Source organism: Pseudophryne corroboree, chromosome 4, assembly GCF_028390025.1.
Source record: "Pseudophryne corroboree isolate aPseCor3 chromosome 4, aPseCor3.hap2, whole genome shotgun sequence".
In the NCBI taxonomy this organism is placed as follows: domain Eukaryota; kingdom Metazoa; phylum Chordata; class Amphibia; order Anura; family Myobatrachidae; genus Pseudophryne; species Pseudophryne corroboree.
Window position 1 is genome coordinate 614,751,454 of NC_086447.1, and position 16,086 is coordinate 614,767,539.

General features: G+C 43.3%; 1 protein-coding gene across 2 annotated transcripts in view; it reads right to left on the reverse strand.

Annotated features, from left to right (window-relative positions):
- The window catches only part of SERAC1 (serine active site containing 1), a 408,753-nt gene that overhangs the window by 17,511 nt on the left and 375,156 nt on the right, over nucleotides 1-16,086 (reverse strand). For both annotated transcript variants that reach the window (XM_063917652.1, XM_063917651.1), the window contains 3 exons: nucleotides 15,635-15,735; nucleotides 5,731-5,828; nucleotides 4,608-4,790 (listed from right to left, as the gene is read on the reverse strand). In XM_063917652.1, coding sequence (XP_063773722.1) covers nucleotides 4,608-4,790; nucleotides 5,731-5,828; nucleotides 15,635-15,735 — 382 coding nt within the window. The remainder of the gene's footprint in view (nucleotides 1-4,607; nucleotides 4,791-5,730; nucleotides 5,829-15,634; nucleotides 15,736-16,086) is intronic.

Genomic DNA, 16,086 nt, shown 5'->3' on the forward strand with positions numbered 1-16,086 from the left:
GACCGACCCCAAATAACTCCTCCCCTTTATACGGCAATACATCTTTGTGCCGTTTGGAATCTGCATCACCTGACTACTGTCGTGTCCATAAACATCTTCTTGCAGATATGGACATCGCATTTACTCTTGATGCCAGAGTGCAAATATCCCTCTGCGCATCTCGCATATATAGAAATGCATCCTTTAAATGCTCTATAGTCAATAAAATACTGTCCCTGTCAAAGGTATCAATATTTTTAGTCAGGGAATCCGACCAAGCCACCTCAGCTCTGCACATCCAGGCTGAGGCGATCGCTGGTCGCAGTATAACACCAGCATGTGTGTGTATACTTTTTAGGATATTTTTCAGCCTCCTATCAGCTGGCTCCTTAAGTACGGCCCTATCCGTAGATGGTACCGCCACTTGTTCTGATAAGCGTGTGAGCGCCTTATCCACCCTGAGGGGTGTTTCCCACCGCGCCTTAACTTCTGGCGGGAAAGGGTATACCGCCAATAATTTTCTATCGGGGGAAACCCACGCATCATCACACACTTCATTTAATTTATCTGATTCAGGAAAAACTACAGGTAGTTTTTTCACCTCACACATAATACCCTTTTTTGTGGTACTTGGAGTATCAGAAATATGTAACACCTCCTTCATTGCCCTTAACGTGTGGCCCTAAAAGAAAATACGTTTGTTTCTTCACCGTCGACACTGAAATCAGTGTCCGTGTCTGGGTCTGTGTCGACCGACTGAGGTAAATGGGCATTTTACAGCCCCTGACGGTGTTTGAGACGCCTGGACAGATACTAATTTGTTCGCCGGCCCTCTCATGTCGTCAACCGGCTTGCAGCGTGTTGACATTGTCACGTAATTTCCATAAATAAGCCATCCATTCCGGTGTCGACTCCCTAGAGAGTGACATCACCATTACAGGCAATTTGCTCCGCCTCCTCACCAATATTTTCCTCATACATGTCGACACACACGTACCGACATACAGCACACACATAGGGAATGCTCTGATAGAGGACAGGACCCACTAGCCCTTTGGGGAGACAGAGGGAGAGTTTGCCAGCACACACCAAAAGCGCTATAAATGTATATAAACAACCCTAGAAGGTGTTGTTTACTATATATGCGCTCTTAATATATAAATATCGCCAATTTATGCCCCCCTTCTCTTTGTTACCCTGTTTCTGTAGTGCAGTGCAGGGGAGAGTCCTGGGAGCCTTCCTCACCAGCGGAGCTGAGCAGGAAAATGGCGCTGAGTGCTGAGGAGAATAAGCTCCGCCCCTTTTCCGGCGGGCTTCTTCTCCCGGTTTTTAATAAACTGGCCTGGGTTAAAATACATACATATAGCCTTAATGGCTATATGTGATGTATTTATTTTGCCACTAAAGGTAATTATATTGCTGCCCAGGGCGCCCCCAGCAGCGCCCTGCACCCTCCGTGACTGAGTCAGTGAGCCGTGTGACAACAATGGCGCACAGCTGCAGTGCTGTGCGCTACCTTCATGAAGACTGTGGAGTCTTCTGCCGCCTGTTTTCCGGACCTCCGTTCTGCCGTCTCTTCAGCGTCTGTAAGGGGGATCGGCGGCGCGGCTCCGGGACGAACCCCAGGCTGACCTGTGTTCCGACTCCCTCTGGAGCTAAGTGTCCAGTAGCCTAAGACTCCAATCCATCCTGCACGCAGGTGAGTTGGAAATCTCTCCCCTAAGTCCCTCGATGCAGTGATCCTGTTGCCAGCAGGAATCACTGAGATTGAAACCTAAAAAAAAACTTTTCTAAACAGCTCTTTAGGAGAGCCACCTAGATTGCACCCTCTCGGACGGGCACAAAAACCTAACTGAGGCTTGGAGGAGGGTCATAGGGGGAGGAGCCAGTACACACCATGTGATCCTAAAAGCTTGCTTTTGTGCCCTGTCTCCTGCGGAGCCGCTATTCCCCATGGTCCTGACGGAGTCCCCAGCATCCACTAGGACGTTAGAGAAAATATATATATATCACTACTGCAGCCGGACAGGTATATATTATATAATGACGGACCTGCTGGAGTGGACACTGTCTGTCAGCAGAATGAGTTTTTTAATTTTTATAGAATAAAATAACACCACACAAGTCACACGACGAGTGTACTTTTTCAGGCAGACATTCAATCACAATATACTATACTGGTGGTCAGGTCACTGGTCACAGTGGTCAGTGGTCAGTCACACTGGCAGTGGCACTCTGGCAGCAAAAGTGTGCACTGTTTAATATGTACTCCTGGCTCCTGCTATAACCTATAACTGCTCCCCAGTCTCCCCCACAATTAAGCTGTGTGAGCACAGTCAGATATTATACATAGATGATGCAGCACACTGGGCTAAGCACAGATATGGTATGCGAGTGTGACTGAGTCACTGTGTATCGTTTTTTTCAGGCAGAGAACAAGAACAGAACGGATTATTAAATAATAATAAATTATAAAACTGCACTGGTGGTCAGGTCACTGGTCATCAGTCACTAGTATAACTCCTCCTAAACTCCAGTAAGTAAATGAAGTGTCTCACTCTCACTCTCCTATCTATTTTAATTTCTAAACGGAGAGGACGCCAGCCACGTCCTCTCCCTATCAATCTCAATGCACGTGTGAAAATGGCCGCGACGCGCGGCTCCTTATATAGAATCCGAGTCTCGCGATAGAATCCGAGCCTCGCGAGAATCCGACAGCGTGATGATGACGTTCGGGCGCGCTCGGGTTAACCGAGCAAGGCGGGAAGATCCGAGTCGCTCGGACCCGTGTAAAAAAACATGAAGTTCGGGCGGGTTCGGATTCAGAGAAACCGAACCCGCTCATCTCTAATTTTAATACCTACCAGTAAATCCTTTCCTCTTAGTCCGTAGAGGATGCTGGGGACACCAAAAGAACCATGGGGTATACACGGGATCCGCAGGAGACATGGGCACTTTAAGACTTTCAAAAGGGGTGTGCACTGGCTCCTCCCTCTATGCCCCTCCTCCAGACTCCAGTTATAGGAACTGTGCCCAGGGAGATGGACATATTTCGAGGAAAGGATTTATTGTTAAACTAAGGTGATATTCATACCAGCACACACCTCAAGCACGCCGCACAACGTGGTATTCAACAGAACACAAGCCAACGGCATGAACAATTTCAGCAACAGGCTGACTATAAACAGAACACAACAGGTGTGTAACCATAACTAATAACTGCAGATACAGTACGCACTGGGACGGGCGCCCAGCATCCTCTACGGACTAAGAGAAAAGGATTTACCAGTAGGTATTAAATTCCTATTTTCTCATACGTCCTAGAGGATGCTGGGGACACCAAAAGAATCCTGGGGTTATACCAAGGCTCTAGAACGGGCGGGAGAGTGCGGATGACTCTGCAGCACCGATTGACCAAACTTGAGGTCTTCATCGGCCAGGGTATCAAACTTGTAAAACTTCGCAAAAGTGTTCGAACCCGACCAAGTAGCTGTTCGACAAAGCTGTAATCCCGAGACCCCTCGGGCAGCCGCCCAGGACGAGCCCAACTTTCTAGCAGAATGGGCCTTCACCGATTTCGGCAACGGTAATCCGGTCGTGGAACGAGCATGCTGAATCGTGTTACAAATCCAGCGTGCAATGGTCTGTTTGGAAGCAGGACACCCAATCTTGTTGGGAGCAAACAGGACAAACAGAGCTTCGGTTTTCCTAACCCGAGCCGTTCTGGCAACATAAATTTTCAGAGCTCTGACCACATCCAAAGATTTTGACTCAACTAAAGTGTCAGTAGCCACTGGCACCACAATAGGCTGGTTTGTGGAAAGATGAAACCACCTTCGGCAGAAAATGCTGCCGAGTCCTCAACTCTGTTCTATCTTCATGAAAGATTAAATAAGGGCTCTTGTGAGGGGCATGGTGCAATCAGACAAGGGGGAATGTAATTATTATTATTATTACTACCAGTTATTTATATAGCGCACACATATTCCGCAGCGCTTTAAAGAGAATATTTGCCCATTCACATCAGTCCCTGCCCCAGATGAGCTTTACAATCTAGATTCCCTATTACACAGACACATTCACTAGGGTTAATTTTTTGTTGGGAGCCAATTAACCTACCAGGAATTTTTTAGGATGTAATATACTGTAATAGAATTTAAGGGGCAAAAACAACAAATAATGTAAGGGGCATAAAGCAGGAATGAAAATATAGTGCTATAGATTGTTTGGGGAGGTAGTGAATTGACCGCCGGATGGGATCCCGGCGGTCAATATACCGACGCCGGGAATTCTGACACCATCTGCAATACCAGGCTGATTACCCCACTTGAGTGGTGGTCCATGCCACCAACCGTGGGGAAATAGAACCCTTTGGCTACCGAAGGTCGCCACTGGGCCCGAACCGTGCTGAGCGCAGCGAGCCCCCGACGGGATATGCTGTGCTCGCCACCGGGATCCCGGCTGTCGGGGTGCTGGAGTTGGTCTTCTGACCATCGGGATACGACCATCGGGATCTCATACTAATCCCGTTTGAGGGAGTGGAGCCCTAAATCTGTATCTTGCTTAGGGCCCCATGAGGTCTAAATCTACTTCTGAGTCCTACTGTGCTATGCAGCCAGGGTGCTCACCTTTGCTAAGCTCCTTGACTTCTATAGATGGAAACAGCAGCAATCTAGCATTGACTGAATATTCTGCCAGTCGAGATCCTCGGTGGGGCACACTGTAGAAGGCAATCCCTCGTGTGTTCTTCACAAGATCTTGCATGTCTTGGTCCCTTGATGCATTTACCAACATCTTTTTTACCAACAATCCTGAGGGAATAAGCTTGAAATTACTTTTTCCTATATTTGAATACTAAGGAAAACACTGCAAATGCAAGATTCTTCTAGGTGGCAAATGTCACTACAAACTAACTGGAGCAAACAGGAACTAGTCTTGAACTTATACTGTACATCATCTCATCATGGGGGGAAATGTATTACGCCTTGGAGCGTAAAGAAGTACCAACCAATTAGCACCTAACTGCCACATTATAGTGTGTTTGCAAAATGACAGGAGCTAAATGGCTGGTACTTTTATCACTCTCCACGGCTTAATACCAACATGAGCAAGGTCCCATGCAACATATCTGCCTCTATTTAGATGAGCGTCTATATAATGGTTAAGATGTTTGGAAAAAGACACCATCTTATGAACTTAGCAGTTGCTGGGCTATGGTTTTGCTGAATGTATACTGTGTTTTCTTTTGGGCAACTTAACGTAAATTGAAGCATATTTGCGCAACACACACTAAAAAGAGAGGAGAACAGTAAAAGTGAACAGAGCAAATGAAAACGGTAAAATCCTGAACATGGCATGAGTCTAGTAAAGTATGTGTATAGCACAGCAAAAAAACACCACCATAAAACACACATACTGTAAAACAAATCAAGTGATATAAATTACTGTAAGTGATATAATCATCTGTTATTGTCATTTAGTCTCATCTGTATAAAATGTACATCAATATCTGATTTTTGTTTTGCATATAATTTATTACAAATAATGGAATAGTTGGTTACTCTGAGGCTTTCAATATATTTTTTTGAGAACAGTGTTTTACTGTTTGTAATAATACTAAAAACTCACTGTACATTAACTAACAAAAATAGGCTGACCACTCTGATAAATCAGTGTCAGGCACTACAATATTGCAAAACTGAAGTGGCTTTTTCACCAAGTGCATAAAATTATGTAAGGCAAGGCACTAACCTCCCATGCTATGTGAAACCCATATAATGGGCCGTTCACCGACACCAGCGGTCTTCAACTTGTTAAGAAGCTCAGTGCTTCTATAAGCCATAGATTTCCTAAAGAGAAATAAATATCCATTCTTGTACATATAACACTGCAATATTATTTTTATTTTAAATAAAGCTACAGGCATTCTATCAGTAATATAATAACTTTATATCAATACTGTATTTTACTTTTACATTTTTACTCTGTACTTTCAGCTTATTAAAGGCAAGAGGTCAGAGCAAAGTGTTGTTTATATACTATATTAAATATAACACAGGACAATTTGTCTATTCATTTAGATGTTACAATGTAATAAACTGTAATTAAACAATGTACAGTACATTCAAGAACACCAGGAGGTAAACCAAAGAGTGGCAATTACAGTTTAATGCTGCCAAAAGATGCAAAATCATGCACTCGGTTCTCAAAAATTCAATCGCTAAATATAATATTAATGGCATTATAGTGGAAACTACTGAGGAATAAAGGGATCTAGTAGTCACTATTTCAGGTGACTTAAAGGCAGGTAAACAATGTAACAAAGCAATGAGGAAGGCAAGTCAAGTGCTTGGTTGTACAGGAAGAGGAATCAGTAGTGAAAGTAAGAAGTAATAATGCCACTGTATATACTGTGTTCATGTCTGGTGGCCATAACTCTGGTAGAATAATTGGGATCCGGTCTGAAGATCGACAGTGTCTAGGTCGACAATGTTTAGGTCGACCACTATAGGTCGACAGTCACTAGGTCGACATGGATGGAAGGTCGACAGGGTTTCTAGGTCGACATGTGCTAGGTCGACAGGTCTAAAGGTCGACATGAGTTTTTAACATTTTTTTCTTTTTTTGAATTTTTTCATACTTAACGATCCACGTGGACTACGATTGGAACGGTAAAGTGTGCCGAGCGAAGCGGTAGCGGAGCGAAGGCACCATGCCCGAAGCATGGCGAGCGAAGCGAGCCATGCGAGGGTACGCGGTGCACTAATTTGGGATCCTGGTCACTCTACGAAGAAAACGACACCCAAAAAAAAAAACTCATGTCGACCTTTAGACCTGTCGACCTAGCACATGTCGACCTAGAAACCCTGTAGACCTTCCATCCATGTCGACCTAGTGACTGTCGACCTATAGTGGTCGACCTAAACATTGTCGACCTAGACACTGTCGATTTGATGAACCACACCCAGAATAATTATACGTTGGAGACTACAAAGGAGGGCAACTAAAATGGTGCATGGCCTACATCACAAAACTTACCTGGAAAGACTAAAAGATCTTAACATGTATAGTTTGGAGCAGAGAAAGAAAAGGGGGACCTGATAGAAACTTTCCAAAATATATATACTGTATCAAGGGTTTTAGCAATGTACAGGAGGGAGACATTTTTTAAAAAGAAGAGAAGTACTAGAACATGAGGACATGCACTGAAAATAGAGGGAGGTAGGTTTAGGAGAAACTTGAGGACAAATTAGTTCACAGAAAGAGTAGTGGACAAGTGGAGTAGCCTCCCATCAGAGGTGGTAGAGGCTAAGACGGTAGAGCAATTTAAACATGCATGGGATAGATATAAGGATATATTTACAAAGAAATAAGGATCAAATAGGGTTTGAGGTAACAATATGGTTAAAAAAGGGGCAAAGTAGATGAGTCAAGTGCTTCTTATCTGCCAGGAGGACGAGGAAGAGGAGGAAGAAGAGGAGGAGGAAGACATTAGGGGAACAGTACAGGATTGCATAACCTCCCTTCAATGTAAGACAATGTCAGATCAGAAAAGTCCAATGAAGAATAGCAGCCACAATTTTACAGCATTTTTGTTTTTACAATACAGGTTTCACCTTGAAACTAAAACGGTCCTATTGACCTACAAAATTGGCATTAATGTGATTAATGCAATGAGATGTGACAGTAACAGAGAATAAAATGGAGATTCAGCATGTACGCATGTAAAAGACAGGAGCTCAATGAGAATAGTGTTTGCAAACAGATATATTAGCAAACCGTTTTCTATATAACAGATGTAGCCATGCTCATCTTTGCTGTGATGGCTTGCTGGGTGGCATACCAGGCAGATGGTGATTGCTTAATTCCTTGATGGCACGCCATGCAGCATGCCGCATCGCAGTAGGATGAGCAATTTGGGATCATTTTGATTCCTGGTTACAATTAAACCCATGGCCTCAGCAACGTAAGGAAGCAATGCTAATCACTGTGCTGCAATATATGCAGCTTCATATACTCCACATGACTGGAGAAACACCCACTTTAGCTGCCAATCAGAAGAGAAGTACATATTAAAACGTGCCAGCAGTGATAAGAGCGGAGAAGTTGCCCATGGCAACCAATCAACACTGAAGTACCAATAATAATTTGAATACTATAAAAGGATAAAGAGCTGCTGATTGGTTGATGGGGCAACTTCTCCACTGGCTCACTTCTCTGCTTATCACTGTTTAGTAAATGTCCCCCTAAGGACTCAGGAGCCATTCGCTAAGAGCCAGAGGGAGACAGACTGACTGTGAAGGAAAACACAGAAGGGCTGGCACAGAGTTGAACATATGGCTATTTGCGGAGCATATCCTGCATGCTTGTACATGCTTTGGAACCTAGTGTACGCAAGTGTTAGCAATGCAAAGTCATATGCATCTCTACCTGTGATAACTTTGCTGTAATGAAATCTCAGGGGGCATAATGACAAAATAAAGGAGCATTACTGAAATGCTTGAGTAAACAGGTAAATATTCAGTCTGCAAAGCTAAAAGCTTGAGGGGTCTGTTCACGAAGTAGTGATAAGAGTGAAGTGAGCCTGTGGAGAAGTTGCCGATGGCAACCAATCAGCTGCTCCGTACAATTGTATAGTATGTAAATTATAAATGTTAGTTCACTGCTGATTGGTTGCCATGGGCAACTTCGCCAATGCCTTATTTCTCCAGACTTTTCACTGCTTCATGAATAGACCCCTCAGTCTCAAAAAATTCTAGGTACAGGTAAAACACAGATAATCCGCCATGCTAGGTTCAAGCCCTGTGCCGGATTATCCGTTTAGTCAGATTATAGGTGTTATCAGCGGCATCCTGACTCCCTCCACCTGCAGCCTAACTCTGCCCTGCACCAGATGTGTCCGGATTAACAGAGGTGCCACACCATCAGGTGCCGGATAATCGGCGTTGTGCCTGTACTACTAATAATGCTTCATCTGCATATCAAAGAAAGCAAGTGACAGTATAAGGAATCAGAGGATACTTGGACCCTGGTTATGTAGGGCTCTGTAAATCAGTAAGCCAATCTTGAAATAGATATACCATTTTATAGACAGCCAGTGAAGTGAGTAGATAATGGGTGTTATGATGGTGGCTATAAGCTAGTACAGATAGGGGTGGTCCAGCCACCAAAAAATGCATACAACTGTATAATTGGGAAAATTAAAACATTTAGCTCTGTGCATGAAATGTGGCAGCAATTACAGTCGACTTGCAGCATCTCAGTCCCAGAGTGCAAAGGAGAAGAAAATAATGAGACAGGGATGTCAGAAGGGAGCAAAGGAGAGTCTACATTGGCCCAATAGGTAAGTAACCGGGGACAGAGATTAAAGCAAGAGAAAATAATTTGAGAAGTAGTCAGAGAAACACAGACGGCAGTGAGGTTACAGAGAATAAAAGAGTATTGGCAGGCAATTTAGAAGACAGACTAGCAACTTAAGGATCACAACTAGAAATAGAAGAGATAGGTAAAGAGGCATTATAGTTGGAAGTATCTAGTAGTGATGATCAGCCGGGGAAAAGAAAGTGAAAGGCAGTAAAATGTTTAGTAAGGAAGACAATGAAAAAAACAAAACATAGAAAAACAGTTATATAATTTCATGTTAGAGGCTGCTTCCAGCAGAGAACTACTTGGCTGGGGGAGCTATTAGAGATATAACACGACTGGTCAAGCAACTTAGGGGCCCATTTATCAAAGTAGATTTGTGGGTATTTCCCCAAAAACACATGTTTTCAGGGGTTAGCTGCAAATATTAGGTATTTCCTGAATGTACAGTATGTAGGAGGGACCACAGCAGGTATCTCGTATTGTATTCTATGGGAGATGTGAAGCTGCCAAAATTACCAACATCCAGAATGCGAAGATGGTGGTAGCCTATGGGCTACAGATCGCACTTGTGGACGGGCAGAGGGAACCCTTCCCAGAAGTGGCCTCTGTGCAGTACGGTCAGAGCTGACCATGTGCAGACTCACCGGCAGCCGCCACAGCACATCACAGGAACTGGCTTCTTTCCCTGCATGTGCTGGTTGATACATCCAGATGATAGAATCGCATATTGCAATGTGGTTCTGGGTCGTGAGATGCCGCCCATATCGCATTCAATATGCAATCCATGATAAATGGGCCCCCAAGTCAAGAGAGGAACAAAGCTGATGTCAATGGGTTGTGTGAGCCATATCTGAATGAACATGGCAAAAATCACTATTTGAGGTATCAACAAGGAAACACTTTGACTGTTCAAACCCTAGGAGTGAGGGCTTTATAAAGGAAACATACAAGTGAGGTCTTTTTGTCTTTATTATCTTGACCTTAAGCAGAAGCGCTGAGAGCACAATAAGTGTTATAAGAAAGTGTTGCATCATCCCCTATGCTTTTGTTGTGCTGCAGAATAGGTCTTGATTGCTTTGACCTTTAGCAGAAGTGCTGAGGGCACAGTAAATTGTATATAAGTCTTATGATTCAGTATGCTTTTATTGTATAAGCCTATAAGGTGATTATACTGCAGTTGTCACTGCCACCTGTTGTCCTTAGACATTGAGTGACAGAGCCTTATCGCAAAGGAGGAATTTGAATTAAAGGAAAAAAGAGAGAGAGTAAAATCAAGCAGCAGAGAGTTAAAGGCAGGGAATTAGAGCTGGGAAGTTAAAGAGCAGAACAAGAGACATCAACTACCTAGATGTCAGGAGTTATTTCTTCAACAATCAAGAATGTGTGAGAACAGAGGCAAACATTTACAAGGCAGAGCCCTACAGGTACAAGCCTAGCTGGACCAGGAGACAGCAACCAATTACATCACTCCAGTAATTCTGTACATCACAGATACAGAGCCACTACCAACTCAGTACTGTACACTCACATTTGTAGTATACAGTAGATCTATAATCCCTGGTCAGGAGAATGTCCTACAAATAACCACAGATATTCAGTGGAACGCAAATAAGGACAATTCAGGAACAGCATATATGCACACAAATCTAGGCATATTTTTGTATTTGACTTCTTCTTTTATATTACTTGAAGTGGATGTCTCCCCTGAGTCAACTGGAAAGTGCAGAATTTGTCTGATTAAAAGAATATGAAGAAACCTTGAGCTAGCGCAAATACTTATTGATTTTACCATTGCACAATGCAAGGAACACCTTTAAAGACTGCTCTCATATCAATGATCTCTCTACATAAATATGGGCAACCCTATACTTTTCTAGGAACATTCTCGCTCCACACAACTTCTCTGGCAGCTAAAAATTCAATTGTCTGTATATCTGCAAATACTAACATTAAGCTTTGCAAACCCATGCACTTTAGTAGTACAAAACTAAGGGGTAAATTTACTAAGGTGGGAGATTTTTAGAACTGGTGATGTTGCCCATGGCAACCAATCAGATTCTACTTACCATTTATCTAGCTGCTTCTAGCAGATAATAGATATAATCTGATGTGATGTTGCCCATAGCAACCAATCAGATTATATCTATTATCTGCTAGAAGCAGCTAGATAAATGGTAAGTAGAATCTGATTGGTTGCCATGGGCAACATCACCAGTTCTAAAAATCTCCCACCGTAGTAAATTTACCCCTAAGAATGTGGTGTCATCAAAGAGGACTCTGCACTGTGCCGCAACTGTTTTGTGCTTTGTAGACAGTGTCGGACTGGGGCATGTAGGGCCCACCGGGGGGATGCAGTGGTAGGGGCCTGTGTTATGGGTATGGCCAGTCTGCAGAGGGGGTGTGGCCTGCCACTTCATTGGTTTGACTAACCATTAGAGAGTGCAACGTCTGGGCCCCCTTCATAAATATATACAGTAAATTCAGCTGCTGCATGCATGATAATGTACCAGATTAATAACAGCAATACACTGTTGAAAATACACCATAGTCCAGTATAAGGTTACATATGTATAATGTATAATTCAAGTGCACAGTCTGGAACCTGATCCTTAGAGCAGGAGGTGGTCCCCCAGGCAGTAGGGCCCACCGGTAGTTTCCCCTGTACCCCTGTGGACCAGTCCAAGCCTGTTTGTAGATGAAGCCTTTTGTTTACAGGGATGCTATTCTGTTTGCCAATTTGTTGTTACATTTTCATCTATTAATAAATTAACTTTCATTTAAGAGTCTCTGCCCAATGTCCGTCTCTGAGACATGACATCACTTCCCTGGTTAAATTACAGATGTTATCACCTAAACCATTATATATTCTGATAATTAGGTTATTGCATATTGCAGTGGACTAGTAAACTTGGAGGCTATTTCCTCTCTAACACCTGACCATTCCTTCATAACTACTGCCAAAAATCCAGTGGCTTCATATAAATATTACCGTAGAATCAAAATGGGTCACATGACCTCTATCTGTTAAAACGTGTCATTGACCGGCAGATGGGATGCCGACTATCACTATACCAACAGCGTCATCCTGCCTGCCAGAATCCTGACAGTGAGTCCCCTTGCAAGCTCGCTGCGCTCACCATGCTTCGGGCCCTGTGGTTCGCATTGCTCGCCGCAGGTTATATTCCCACTCGGCTTGCGGCATGGACCCACCAACTCAGTGGGAATACGTTTACCAGTGTCGAAGTCAAAAATATTACATAGAGAGAACATACAGACTCCACACATATGAGTCGCTATGCTTGCAAATACGCGCAGCGAGCACAGCAATATATGGTAACATACGCATTTACACATACATGCCACAGAGATAGATTCAACACATATTTCATACAGCACATAATTATAATAATATCAAGCGCCAGACATCATAATGATTTAAAATTATATAATGGAGTAACGTCATGTATGTGTATTATTGGAACAAAGCAAGATGGACATGTCGTATTTGGTATTAAAGCAACCAGATTAATGTGTATATCAATTTGATGCTTGTTATTAAGTTGTAGGACATTGCTATGAGTAGTTATGATTAAATGTATGAAAGCTAAAGTCACTCTTATTAGAACAATGGACATTCCAAGCAGGTGGTGGACAGGAAACTCACGCCAGCCCTTTTGATGTCTTCAAGGCTGAACTTTGTTAGCATACGAACAGACCAGTGACTCATCATGAATGAGAAAGTTCCCTTCCTTAGACTAGTCTGTGCACTCCCCCAAACTACATAGTACATTGCTGTTCAGACACACAGTGGTTGCTGTTTTGTCCCAGACAATGGTGGAGTTGCTGCCAGTCCGGTGCCTACATGATTTTACAGAGAGAGAGAGAGAGAGAGAGAGAGAGAGTGTGATATGGAGGGAAGACTTTATATGAGAAAGATATGGTGATGTATTTGCTGGCCTGTAACTGTATGTATTTGATTTAGTTTGTATTAACTGCTTACTGTATAAATTGTAACCATGTAACTATATATATATATATATATATATATATACTGTACATTGTGATATATTAAATACATATCCTTTTAATAACAAATATATAAATCAATGAGCTTTGGAACTCAGATAATGTGTGGGTGTATTGTTTTCTCTTAAGGGATGTAGTGTTTTGCGACGTACAGCGCACTTTTATCATATATGGTAATAAGATGCGCCTGGCGTCCACAGTATATATTAGAGCGGGCATTTTAAATATTTGTTAGAAAGCAATTTGGTATTTACACCAGGATTCCGGCTGGTGGCTTTCACCAGCTGTCGGTATTCCAGCATTGTTCTTCTGAACTCCAGGATCCCGACAGCCGGTATATTAACTGCATCCCTTCCTCGGCATATCGACAGTCAGGATTATGACTGTTGGGATTCCAACACTGGTATTCAGGTGTCGGGATTCTGGCGCCAGTCTCCTGACTGCCAGCATCCTGTATGTTGTGATGGCAACTACGTACCATCAGGCAGTGACGTGCGGTGAGGCCAGTGGCTGCCGAGCCTCATTAACGGGAAAAAAAATCACGCGTAGAGTTCTCCTTATTTAACCAAACCCAGCACCAGGCTGAACCAGCCAGAGGGGTATTGCCATAGCAGGGGGGCACTCAGTGTGTGGTCCTCCTGCCATCCCATTACACATTAAACAACCCCCACACTAGTTAGCCCGGTGCTGGAATTCCTTGGTAAGTAGGGGCTCTCCCAAAAAAATAAATGGATAGCCCACTGCGATGCCCCACACACCTGGTGGCGGTGGGTGCAGGGCTCACAGTATACTAATATTGTTCTTTACAGGCGGCCTACAGGTCCCAGCAAGCCTGCCCCAGCATGCCGGCACTAGGAGAACCACAGATGCCTGCATGCCTGGACATTCAGGGCCCGCTACCATCTGTAGCCCTCATGTCAAGAAAATATTAAAATAAATAAATGACACGTTATAAAAAAAAATATATATAAAGTTTATTATACAGGATCTTCACCTGGGGCGGCGGCCATTACACTCTTTTTCATGGCCGCCACTTCTCTAGGACTTCTGGTGTCTTCTGTCTTCACTTGGGGGCAGTGGCCTTTATGCAGCTCTTCTGCATGGCTGCCGCCTCCCCAGGGTTTCTGGCGTCTTCTGTTTTCAAGAGCACTTGCACTCTCCCTCCTCGCTGGTGGACTGTCATCCACTACCTCACGCTGGCTTCTATAAGCCAGGCCTAAGGGGCAGAGCAATGACGCGGTGAGCTGTGATTGGCTCGCAGTGACCATCTTAGATTTAAAAAATGATGCTAAGGCACCATTTTTTAAATTGGAGCCAATCCGAACTCTGCAAAATGACAGGAAGGGAATGGATCCTCCTGGATCCATGCCTGCCACCATGCCAGCTATCCCTACCGCTGCTAACATCTGCGCTTCTGCCACATCAGCCCATTACCCACCCAGTGATGACAGCAGATCCATCACTGGACAGCTGTATCCAGTGATGGATCCGCTATCCAATCACATCTGTCTCACAGACAGAGGCGTGCTTTCATGTGGGTTGAAAGCACGTCCCTGACATTGAAGGTGCCACTTTTCCAGCTTTTTTTAATGGGCTTTTACTGCCTGCATCTTGGCCCCGCCCCCCCACTTCTGCCCCATTCCCATTGTCAACAGGAGGCACCACTATTGGTGCCTCCCAACCCTAATTTAAGTTTTAAAATGATAAAAATAATATAAAGCAAGCAGATAATTATGACACAGAATATGTGTCATAAGTATCTTTGTATTATTTTAATCATTAATGACAGGGGAGGCACTGTCTCCAGTGACTACATGTCCCTGCCATTAGGAACAATGGAAATAACGTGAAATGTAATGTACCACTGGTATATTCTAAGCAAGGTACATATAGAAAAGTGCTCCTATACTGTATATGGCACGCCGCTCAAGGGTAACTGCATATTCTTATGGTGTTCCTTATAGTACACAAGTGATCCTAGTTAATAACAAAGTGGTGACATCAATGATAAAGCTTTACAATAATATTATTTACAGAAATTCATTCATATGCTAATATAAGTTAGGGCCCCTTCATGGTGTACCTTTAAATATATCAGACAATGTACCAGAAGCATACATTTTACAATATTAGAAATACAAAGGAGGAACATGCTGGAAATGGATTATTTACCTCATGGTATAGTCATTCAGCGCATGGTGGCTCTTTTTTCATTATTTAGCCTATGAAAAGTAAATAAATAACAGGGGTTCATTGACATTACCTGTGATTGTCTGCTGGGCATTTAGCTTTCCAGTCACTTAGATGAGTGTCGTATTCAACAGAAATAATTCTTAAAGTAGGGCAATCTGCTGCTAGCCAATCCTAAATAAAGAGAAAGATAAATGTTTCTCTAGTAATGTAAAGTCCAAAATTAAAATATTGCAATATATCAGTGCTCTAAACACTGTTGTGTAGGCAAGCGGCCAAACAGAATCTGTTGATCTTTCATGATCAGAGAAGGATACCATAGGATTAAGGGGTGTATTCAAGTGATGGCCGATGGAAAGGATCCGACATTTCAGTATTCAATTAGCGGCCAAATCAGAAAGGTTTTGCCGTTCTCAACAATGCCAATCCGACTTTTTTTTAAAGTCAGATTGACACTGTCGGAAACGGGGCTAAAACCGGTCGGATTTGGCCGCAAATCTGACAAAACATGTGGATCCGCGGCTA